General features: G+C 38.1%; 1 protein-coding gene across 2 annotated transcripts in view; it reads right to left on the bottom strand.

The window, feature by feature from the left end:
• Positions 1-340: 340 nt before the first annotated feature.
• ACSL3 (acyl-CoA synthetase long chain family member 3) overlaps positions 341-12155 on the bottom strand; it is a 73784-nt gene continuing 61969 nt past the window's right edge. Inside the window, exons 11-15 of one of the 2 annotated variants that reach the window (XM_053597448.1) lie at positions 11530-11604; positions 10004-10195; positions 8493-8607; positions 7072-7229; positions 341-1064 (exon numbers count right to left, since the gene is read on the bottom strand). In XM_053597448.1, coding sequence (XP_053453423.1) covers positions 907-1064; positions 7072-7229; positions 8493-8607; positions 10004-10195; positions 11530-11604 — 698 coding nt within the window. In that variant the 3' untranslated portion in view covers positions 341-906. The remainder of the gene's footprint in view (positions 1065-7071; positions 7230-8492; positions 8608-10003; positions 10196-11529; positions 11605-12155) is intronic. The other variant, XM_053597449.1, reaches the window with a different exon arrangement.

Here is a 12155-nt window from a genome sequence, read left to right as displayed (position 1 = left end):
ACTGAGTTCATATAGACAACTCACGGTACATACGGTCAATGAAACAAAGAATAACTTTCTAACCTTTGTTTTTGAAATTCTACCCTATCTTTCAGAATTGCTTCCATTTAAACTAATTTAGATGTTTTCCTAGAAGACACTCAACATTCTGACAGTAAGCTACTGGAGACTAATTACCAGCTGGTGCTACATTTGCTGTGTTTATTTCCTGTACAATTAAACCATAACCCTCTACTCCTATTTTTGTTTCATGCAGCACCAACCAACTTTTTTTTTCCTAATAAAAAATAAATATATGAAGAAGACACTGACAGGCATATATTCACAAGACCTCCATTTCTTAAAACATACATACGGGTATATTTATTTCTCTCAAATGCATACAAGACAGTAATTACACAGCAACAAATCTTTTGTTCAACAATGATTTGATTCATAAGCATTTGAAATTTACATAATTTCACATCAATACCTTTGTATTATTAAATACAGTTAAGTAAAAAAGCCCCCCAATAACCAAGTCTTATATTTCCTATTTATCCCTCTATACATCCAAACTTTAAAAAGTTACAAACTGAACATTATACAGAACATATAAATCATGTTTAAAAACGTGAGGTTTTAAAACCACTGCTCCCCCGATATGATTCAGAAAAATTCTCCTACTGACAAATACAGTCATAGGTGGGAAACGAAACTGGAAGAGGGGAAAAGAAAGAAGAGGCAGACGCGAGTTTGCTGTCTTAATATTTTACTAATCCTGTCAGTGAGAGACAGTGATGCCATAGTAACAGTTCAGATTTAATACGAAGAACCAAGTTTGCCTCACAGTTTGAGACAGGCATTTCAAGTATTTTCCTGTTTGATCTGAGCTCACTGTAGCAAACTGATGCCAAAAGAAAACAATTACTTTCTTCCATACATTCTCTCAATGTCCGCCTGGTAATGTGTTTTCAGCTCTTTGCGTTTCAGCTTGAAGGCATCTGTCACCAGACCAGTTTCAGGGGTCCATGGTTCAGGGCTCAAACGAATTTTTACTGGAATTTCAAACTTTTCCAGACTTGCTAAAATGATTTTAAAAAAAGACAAAGTATCAAAAGTATGCAATTAGTAAATGCTGTGTAACCTTCCAATCTCCAGGTACCCATCAAAATGCATAATCAACAGTCTGTGAATCTCACTCAAACAATCTGTCCCTCAAAAGTACCAATGTAAGGTAAAGAAAAGTATGTAACAGAATTACAATAGCAAAAATCTATTTTAAAATTCCCACCTATAGGAGAGTGAGTTAAATAAAATACAATATAGGCATAAAATGGAATATAGTTCTGTCATTTAAAATGAGTTAAATTTATACCGATATCTTAATAGAGTCATGTAATGCTTAACAAGAAATATATTCTGAGAAATGTGTTGGTAGGCAACTTTGTCGTCATGCAAGCACTACAGTGCACGTCCACAAACCAAGATGGTAGCCTACTATCCTCGAGGCACAGAGCCCAGCCTGTGGCTCCACGCAGCAAACCTGCACAACAGGTTCCTCTGCTGAATGCTGGAGGCAATAACAACACAACACACAGTGCTTGTGCTATCTAAACTTACCTAAGTACAGAAAGGGTACAGTAAAAATATGGTATTCTAACTTACGTCACCACTGCCCCTAAATGCAGCCCGTTACTGATGAGAAGGTCATCACACAGTGCAGGACTGTACACTGCAGTTCCAGCACAAGCTGGATAAATCGACACTCATCTCGAGGTACCAGACGAGGAGAACGCACAGAGCTATGAACTGTGTACCTCTAGGGAATGGGGTCCAAGAGAAGGTAAAAAGAAAATCGGCTTTTTTCTTTTATGCCTATTTGTTTTCCTTGAATTTATCATAAAGAATATAATTCAGAAATTTTAAAAAATAAAATGTAAAGAGAATCTGGTCAAGATTAAAGATAGGATGCTTGCTCAATACCATGTTCCTAGAACACTGCCCAATACCGAGTAGATTGGTAAGAACAGATCAGTGGAGGAAAGGTAAGCATCTGAGGGAGGTGAAGAGGAAGATGTAGTTTTGAAAAAGCATCCGTCCTTAGTAAGACTGACTTATTTTTCAGGCATTCATTCAACAAATACTTAATGAAAAAAATTACTGTGTGACAGTACTCTACTATACATTATTTTCCAAGTACAAAAACGAATAGTTGCTGCTCTCTAGTGGCATACAATCTTCAAAGAAACCAAAGGTAAACACCTACCCACAAACAGTACACAAAGAAAGGGGCTAAGGAGAAATCAGAAAAGGAAAACTCGGTCCCTCGTTCCCCCACAGACATAGATTTATTCCCTGTGTCAGAAACTCAGAAACCTCTTAAGTTAAGAGGTCTCTACACTCCAGGCGAGTGAAACCGACTGCATCAAAGGCTGGTAGAACAATACACAGCACTTAGCTTGCTAGAGCTCCTCCCCTCAGCACAACGCAGAGCCACAGGGTGGGAACCCAAACTGCCAACTACCCCCCTGGAGAAGAATAGGAGTGGAACATACACCCAATATTCTGCCTTCTGCAGTATGAGTTTATTCCGCCTTCAGGGGGTTGTATCTTTTTTTTGAGTTTCAAGCTGTCCTCCTGGGTAGAGTGCTGTGGTGTCACAGCTTACAGCAACCTCAAACTCTTGGGCTTAAGCAATTCTCTTGCTTCAGCCTCTTAGGACTACAAGTAACTGGGACTACAGGTGCCCACCACAACGCCAAGCTATTTTTTGTCGTTGTTGTAGTTGTCATTGTTGTTTTAGCTGGCCTGGGCCAGGTTGGAACCGCCAGCCTTGGTGTATGTGGCTGGCACCGTAACCACTGAGCTACGGCCTGAATTTAAATCACTAAAAGGAATAGGGCACCAGGTTGGGGACTGCAATATCAAAAACAGACACTAGGGGACACTCCGGGACTGTGGCTTACTACACCACCAATGAGGCCACAGAACCAAAGGCACCAGGGGGAACTACTGAGGTGAAACTGCAAACCTCTATAATTAGATTACTCCCACAAACCCAGAGGATACATCCTCAGGAAAGACTTGCAATGGCTCCAGAACCTGTCAGTACTCACTGGGCAGTCTTCCCAATACAAAACCAGCCTGCAAAGACTGAGAAAGGTAGCAGATGTTTCAAATGCCAAAGTCCCAACAAGAAAAAAAAGACATATAATGAAACAGAAAAAGATAGCCTGCCAAAAAAAATCAAATCTCCAGAAACCAATCTCAAATAAGTGGAAATATCTGAAGAATTTAAAATAAGTCATAAAGACATTCAATGAATTTAAAAGAGAGTAAAGACAGAAACTCAGAAAAACAGTACACGAACAAAATGAAAATATTAACAAGGAGATTTAAAAGAAAAAAAGAAGCAAACAAATTCTGAAACTAAGGAATACAAAAAATGAATTGAAAAATTCACTAGAGAATCAAGAGCAGATTTGACCAGGTGGAGAGACAGAATCCACAAATTCAAAGATTGAAATCACTGAGGCAGGAAAGCAAAGAGAAAAAAAAAAAATGAAGAGAGGCCTAAGAAACTTAAAGGACACCATCAAGTGGATAAAACATTTATTATAGGAGTTCCAGAAGAAAGAGAAAGGGGCAGACAGCCTATTCGGAGAAACAATGGCCCAAACCTTCCTACATCTGAGGAGAGAAATCTGAGTAAAAATTCAAAAAGCTCGGGCGGTGCCTGTGGCTCAGTCGGTAAGGCGCTGGCCCCATATACCGAGGGTGGCGGGTTCAAACCTGGCCCTGGCCAAAACTGCAACCAAAAAATAGCCGGGCGTTGTGGCAGGCGCCTGTAGTCCCAGCTGCTCGGGAGGCTGAGGCAAGAGAATCGCTTAAGCCCAGGAGCTGGAGGTTGCTGTGAGCTGGGTGAGGCCACGGCACTCTACCGAGGGCCCTAAAGTGAGACTCTGTCTCTACAAAAAAAAAAATTCAAAAAGCTCAAAGAACTCTACTAGGATAAATTTAAACAGAACTATACCCACACCAAGACACATTCATAATCAAACTGACAAAAGTCCTAAAAAATCCTGAAAACTGCAAAAGAAAAATGACTCATCACATCTAAGGAGCTCCCACTGAACTATTAGCAGGAAGCCCCCAGATTAGAAAGGAGTGGGATGATATATTCCAAATACTAAAAGAAAATTTTAGAAACCACAAAAAACTGCCAACCAAGAATACTATAACCTAAACCCGTCCATCAAAAATGATGGAAAAATTAAGACTTTCCCTGACAAACGTAAGGGGGATTATCACTACTAGATCTTCCCTACAAAAAATGTTGAAGGGAGTTCTTCAAGTTGATGCAAAAGGACAATGAACAGTAACATAAAACTGTAAGAAATTATAAAACTACTCAGTAAAGGTAAATTCATAGGCAAAAAGAGAATTCTGAAGTAATGTACATGCATAAATCACATTATAATCCGATACAGAATTTAAAGAACAAAGGCATGAAAAATAATTATAAATCTGTGTTAATGGATATACAATAAAAAGAGGCATAATCAAGGAACATAAAGGAAGGGGCAAGAATGTAAAGGAATAGACTTTTTATATTACACAAAAGTTAAGCTGGTGTCAGTTTAAAAGAGATTATTATAACTTTAAGATGTTTTGTGTAATTGCATTGGTAACCAAAAAGAAAATATCTACAGAATATACACAAAAAAAAAATGAGAAGGGGACCAAAACATGTCATAAAAATTAAAAACTATTGTGCTTCAAAAAACACCATCAAGAAAGTAAAAAGACAATGTACAGAATAGGAGAAAATAGTTGTCCCTTAGTAACTGCAAGGGCTGGTTTCAGGATTCCGTGGAAACTAAAATCCGCAAATGCTCATGTTGTTATATAAAATGGCATAGTATTTGCATATAACCTACACGCATCCCCTTTTATGCTTTAAACCATCTCTAGATTACTTACAGTATCTTACAAAATGTAAGTGCTATGTAAACAGCTGTCATTATTGGTTTTCATTTTTACTTTTTTACTGTTATATTGTTGTTTCCAAATATTTGATCTGTAGTTGGTTAAATACATGAATGTGGAACCCACAATACAAAGGACCAGCTGTGTTTGCAAATCACATAACTGATAATGGACTTACAACTAGAATATATGAAGAACTAACGCAACTCAATAATATACAGACAAGTAACACTATTAAAAAATGGCAAAAGGATTTGAATAGACATTTTCTAAAGAAAGATAAACAGACCCAACAAGCACATGAAAAGATGCTCAACATCATTAGCCTCTAGGGAAACATCAATCAAACCACAGTAAGATATTACTTCACAGCCAGTAGGATGGCTGGAAAGGCTGCTGAGGACGTGGGAGACTGGAACCCTCAGATGTCAATGTAAGAATGTAAAATAATGCTGCCATTTTGGAAAATATTGAGAAGAAAAAACTTCGAAAAATAGCCTAGCTGTTCTTCTGAAGTTTCAATATAAGTTAACATATGACCCATTAATTTGGTTTCTCTACTAAAGACGCAAGCACATGCCCACACAGCCATATTACTCTCAACAGCGAGAAGCGGAAACAGTGTCCATCAATGGTGAACATACAAACAAAATACAGCAGACATCAGTATAACAGCAATAAGAAAGAAGTACTGGTACACGCTACAGCACAGATGAATTCTGAAAACACGCAGAGTGAGAAAAGGCAGTCACAAGTTAAAAGGCTCTGTTTGCTCCCGCTTATTCACAATCTGCAGAGTAGGCAAATCTAAAAGTCATTCAGAGGTTGCTGAGGAACAAGGGGTTTAGGTGAGAATGGTGAGTAACTGCTAAAGGGTGTGGGGTCTGCTGGGGGCAGTGATGACAATGTTATAAAATGACTATGGTGCTGGCTGTACAACTTGGGAAATATACAGAGTGGCCATAAAGTCCATGTGCAATTTAAACTAGTTGTCTACTTTACGGCCACCCTGCATTACAAGCCATTTAACATATACACACATTAAATGGATGAGTTCTACAGTATACTAATTATCTCAAAAAAGCTGTTGCAATATATACAAAAATAAGCAGGTAAGAATATGAACATAAAAAATTATGTTTAACTGTCTTTCATAATTCTACCTTATTTAGAAATGATGTAGGTTTCTAACAAATATCCATTAATTAAATCAATTTTAGCATCAGTCTAAAGCAAGGGTCCTCAAACTGCAGCCCGTGGGCTACATGAGGCGGTATGATTGTATTTGTTCCATTTTTTTTTTTTTTTTACTTCAAAATAAGATATGTGCAGTGTGCATAGGAATTTGTTCATAGGTTTTTTTTTTTTTAAACTATAGTCTGGCCCTCCAACGGTCTGAAGGACAGGGAATTGGCCCCCTGTTTAAAAAGTTTGAGGATGCCTGCTCTAAGGTTTTAAGCTATCTAAAAATGCTAGAAACTATCTTCAAACTGACATATTACAAAATATAACAAATGTTGAAATAAAGGAACAGAATAATGATTCCATTTGCTTAAAATGTAAATTTATGCTTTTCATAACCATGTATGACATACCCAGTGGAATAATAATGTACACTTGCACTATATTTAATGCTGATAACTCAGAAGACACTACTGTTTTTAGTAAAGCAATAATATTAAACTAGTCTTGGACCAAAAGAAAAAATAGGTATAGGACATCAGTACAATTGATTTCCAGTACACTAACATTGTATGAAGTTTCAAAAGAGTTCTGGACCATTCCCTCTGGACCAGTGAGACCAGGAAAGTGAGCAGGGCCTTGAGGAACAGCTCAGGTAAGAGAAAGGACAGCACGGGAGGTAAAGGCTACAGAGACAAGAACATTCAGTACACACGCGCTTCAGGTCACAGTAAGCAGGTGACTTGTGCTTCCTACACAGGGGTCTGAATGGGGAACTGACAAGGATATGTTCTTCCATCTATGGTAGAAATGATTATTAAGCGGGAAATGATATGCCCCAAGCCTTATAACAGGTTAAATGGATATAACTACTATCATCCCATCTCACTTGCTAGGATCAGTTAACAGAACACTCACCTGAAATAGCAGCTTCAGAAAGTACTTTCAGCACTTCATTTTCCATTTCACAGCTGTTACACAGCTCCTCCCAAGTCCCTTTAAGTCCTTTCCTTCGAGCTAGTTCTGTTAGCTCCTTTTGATTTGGCACAACAAATCCGATGACGTAAGAATGATAACTGAAATATACAAAGGACAACTTGGTTAAGGAACAAAATGGCACACTGTGTTAACTGCAGTTACTGATTACAGCAACAGGTAGGAATTAACTCTTCACTATTTTCAAAAAATACACACGCCACCGTTGGTACTGGCACACTTAACTTCATACTACAGCTAGTTTTACTGTCTGATTCACAGTATGTTCCAATGCTTCGGCAGAGTTCATTGTTAAATAAACCTCAATCTAACATGTCATGATAAATTTCAAGAACACCTAACTATTATGAACAGGGTCATGTGCACATTTTTTTAAGAAACTTAGAAATATTAGAAAATTCATCTTCTATAAAATCAGTAATTCATGGCAACAAGTTAAACAAAACTAAAATATAATTACAAACTTTATCCAAAATTTGGCAGCAAATCAAAATAATGTGATTATTCATTTTTGCTTCTATTATCATGAGAATTTAACAGAGGAGCACTGAGCGTGCACAGCGAAGGCAGGCAGTCTTCTGAACCAGAGGACAATAACTTGGAAGAAATGGCAGCTGCACAGGAGGAGAATGACAGTTCTGGTCACCATGACGTAAGTACAATCCAGAACGGTGCCATCACTAAAGAAAATATTAAATGGCTAATTAAAGGGCAGAATCCTTTATAAATCAATGTTCATCTTTATAAAGGGCAGAAAACTTCATAAATCAATGTAGTTCATCTTTGACTTGGGCTATACCCAACGTTCTGTTTCTAATTTGATTTTTCGGATACCCCAGACTCTCTTTTCCCATAATAATGATGTCGGTTACCGTAGATGGGTTCTCAGCTGCCTCTGTGCCATCATGGCTAGGGATGCTACCTATCAAGCCCCAGGGTAACACAGCTTAAGCGGGGAGCCCCAGGCCTGCCCAGGGTCCTGAGGAGACTCGAGTTCAAAGCACGAAGCACGCGCTGAACGCACTGCCCACTGACATTTCTTACTTCCCTTCCCTCTGGAGTGGCTCGGCGAAGCTTCCCATGCACAGAGACTGACAGCTAGGGGTCTCAAAGCAGCAGAAAGGAAGATTTATTTCCTTTCCCTCCCAGCCACGTCTGACCCTACAGTGAGATGTAAAGCAGAGAACAGGAACGCACAGAAAGACGATGGGGAAACACTCAAGGAAAGGGTCAGCCAACGGCTGTCACGAGGCGGCGGCTGATCCCAGAGGTAGCAGGAAACAGAAAAGCGTTCTCGGGATAATTGTACAGAGAAGGTTCATAGTAGAATTCCACTTTCTCACCTATTTGCATATGCACAAATGTTATCTATTAGTGGAAGATTCTTCAAAGCTGCCTCTACTTTCCCAAGGGAAACATATTCTCCTGCTTGTAGTTTTACAAGATCCTTTTTACGATCTGTGCAAAAAAACAGATGGGGAAGGGAAAACACTGAGAAGAACAGTATGAATTTTTTTTTAACAGCACATACTAATAACACCTTTAACACATAAATACTGGCCATTCCCTAAAGAACTTGCTATCAAATTACTTAAACTTTGCTAAACTAAGCATTAATAGTTATGCTAAAATTAAAAGTATATAATAAAACGAGGCCCTAATTTTTCTAAACACATTTCTCTTAAAAGAAAAACAATTCACTTCTATTTAAGGAGCCCTAGCACCAGGGTTTCAGGTATGATCCTGGAGCCCATTAATTCCAGGCAGGTGAAGAAGAGATTCAAGGCCATCTGAGAGGTCACATTCTATCTGGAGAAAGGCATAATGCAAACATATTACTGCATTACAATACAGCAGTGCTAACTTAAGACTCTCCCAGCCGGATTAGAAAGCAATTCCTGCAAGTACACCCCTCGCAGAGTGTGAAGGGAGGCAGCCGGCACTGGCAAAGGCCAGAACCAGGTCAGCTGGACTCTCCGCAGAGCAGAGAGGAGGAAAACAACTGAAGATGGTGGTAGAGATGTGCCCAGTGGCCGTCTACCAGAGGCACCAGAACTGAGCTTGCAGGAGCCATTAAAAGGTTCACAGTAAGAAAGTGACCCAGGAAGATTAGTATTTAGTTATCACGTGGTAGAAGCCAGAGTTTAACTGGCAGCAAGCATGGAACTGAGGTGAATTTCTCACAACAGGGTGCAGGAGGTTCAGACCTGACCTACAATCATGGCAAGCAGGACAGAGAAAGATAGAGAAGTAGGAATTTGAGGAATCTGGTAAGAGAAATCAGTAGAATATGAAATAGGCATGGAAGCTGACTAAAGAGGAAAGTCTCTCCCCTCTCCCAGGTTTCTAGGTAGCATGACCAGGATAGCAATGCCATTAAGTGGAAAAAAGGGGAGAAGGTATTTTTCACCCCCCATGCATAGTGTATTTGAGCTGCCTGGCTTTTCTTCATTCTCTCGGGCAAGACAAGGACACAGTCTAGACAGGAGAGCCCCATCCAAAAATCTCTAGGTATCAAAGAATTCACAAAATTGAGTATTTCCTACACAAGCTAAACAAAATAACTACGAGTTATCTAATAGTAATTTAAAACAGCACTGTTGTTGAACCATTTTTGAGAACTCATATCAAGCCTCAAATTCTATAGTCCATATTAAAAAATCTATATTCAAAATTTTAAAATTTAAAAAAATTAATAACAAAATTTTTATTTTCCAGGGATGATGCAATAGCCCACACCAACATTACATGAAGATATATCCTTACATTACTAAACATCTTCTCTAAATACACTGTACCTCTTACATAAAACTATTTAAGAAATATTCACTTTCAAAAAAATCAGATGGCTCACCAATAATCTTTAAACAACCGTCGGGGTCAAACTCCCCGATGTCTCCAGTGCAGAGCCACCTCTGTCCACTTTCATCTTCAAAGAAATCGGTTTTGGTTTTTGCTTCATTTTTGTAATATCCCATTGTCACATTTTGGCCACCAATAAGAATTTCACCTCTAGGGTGTGGTTTATCAGTATTAAAGTATCCACCTAGTAAATAATAATTCTGAGTTAATTCAATATTTTTAATCCCTATATTCAACACATGAAAATTTGCAACTATTAGTTTCTTAGTAAGAACATCTTATTTTAATCCACTTAGAGCTTCCCAAAGGAGCAACGCAGACACTATGAATGAACAAAGTTTATCAATTTAAACCTGGGCACAAAATTTGTTTCTTAACCATATGCTTTTAAGTTACTATTCCAAGAAAACAATCATACTCTAACATCTGACTGGGCATGGTGGCTCAAGCCTGTAATCCCAGCACTTTGGAAGGCTGAGACAGGAATATTGCTTGAGGCGAAGACTTTAAGACAAGCATGGGCAATATGATGAGACCCTGTTTCTATAAAAAATAAAAAAAATTAGCTGGGCATGGAAATGGGACATGCTAGAGCCCAGCTCCTCAGGAGGCTGAGACAAGAAGACCACCTGAGCCCAGGAGCGGGAGGCTACAGTGAAGCTAGAATCCCACCATGCACTCCAGCCTGGGTCAGAGAGAGCAACATCCTACTAAAAAAAAAACAACAACAACAACAACATCCTCCACACGTTATATAAAATAATTACGAATACTGCAGAGGTAAGTTGCTAGAAAGATTATATAGAATTTAAATATCATTTAATAATAAACTCACAAGGTATTAAGTCCATTTAATAACAGAACAAATCTGTATAAAAACAAATTACTATTTATTCTTATAATTTTCAGAATGACTCCAAGCTTAAATTTATTGAACATTTTCACTAACTCTAGTAAAGACAGCTGAAAAATGGCATTTGAGCCTTCAAATCTTTACTTTGTATAGAGGAAAGGTACATCTCAATAAATCATAGATAATCTGCACATTTTAATTAGGAGCAAATGAGTTTTAAGTGATTAGTATTTTAAATGACATAAGCAACAGACTTACATAAAATAATGAAAATTTCCTTTGACAATCCCCCCTCAGGGAAAAGGAAAAACGTGGAAAAATCCTCAGCCTCAGAGAATACATTTTATAACTTTGTTTCTACAAAATAAAGTTATGATCACTCCTAACTTACTGACATTATTCATTTGGCACATTCTCAAGTTTTTGCCATAATTCTCATTTGCATTTATGTAATAAAATAATAGGCAAAATAAAAACATTGTTATTCCTCAGAACTAATCTTTGAAACAAAACAAATGCATGCATGTAGTCTAGCTAAAAAATATCCATTATAAAGCACAAAACTGAACACTTGTGTTTATATTCCAAAATAAGATAAGGAAGGAAATGAAGCACAATTCTAAGTTTAAGGTTCAATATTACAAAAATGCTGTGGTTAAATTTACCTTCCTCCCAGTTCTTTAATTTGATTTCACAGCAAACTAATGGTGCTCCCACTCTGCCAGTATTGTAGTCCCACACTAAGATATAAATAGGATTTAAAAAAAAAAAAGCATTTGAGAACAGCAGTTAATAAATTGCTTCATTTTTCTAAATTACCAAAAATGATGATTTATCTCAAAACTCAGATATCCCCAAAGAATCCTTTAAAAAAGTCACAAACTGGTAAACTAAATAACATACTGGTTAGCCCACACTGAGTTTTTTTAAACCAAATTATTACCATTTTAAAAAATAAGGAAATTTTACATATAAATGTGAACCCTCCAGCAAAGATGCACCAACATTTTAGGTATAGCAATAACTGCCAGCCCGGGTGAGACAGGAGATCTGCCTGCCCCAGCTCCCTGGAATCCCTGCCCACCACATTTCCTGACATCAGGGCCACTGCATCCACTCAAGCAGCTGCTCTGTTCCTAAGTCCCTGCCTCAGAAGATGAGGCCACAGTGGTTTACACCTATGCTACTTTCTTATCAGGGCTCACAGCTTTGCAGTACAAAAAGCCTTTCCAATTCAAAGATCCCTGCAGCCCCCTCCTATCAGCTAACGCTATCACACCCTATTTAAAAT

The sequence above is a fragment of the Nycticebus coucang genome, chromosome 7 (genome assembly GCF_027406575.1).
Source record: "Nycticebus coucang isolate mNycCou1 chromosome 7, mNycCou1.pri, whole genome shotgun sequence".
NCBI lineage: Eukaryota > Metazoa > Chordata > Mammalia > Primates > Lorisidae > Nycticebus > Nycticebus coucang.
Note: the sequence above shows the minus strand (reverse complement) of the source record. Positions and strands in the feature narration are given on the sequence as shown.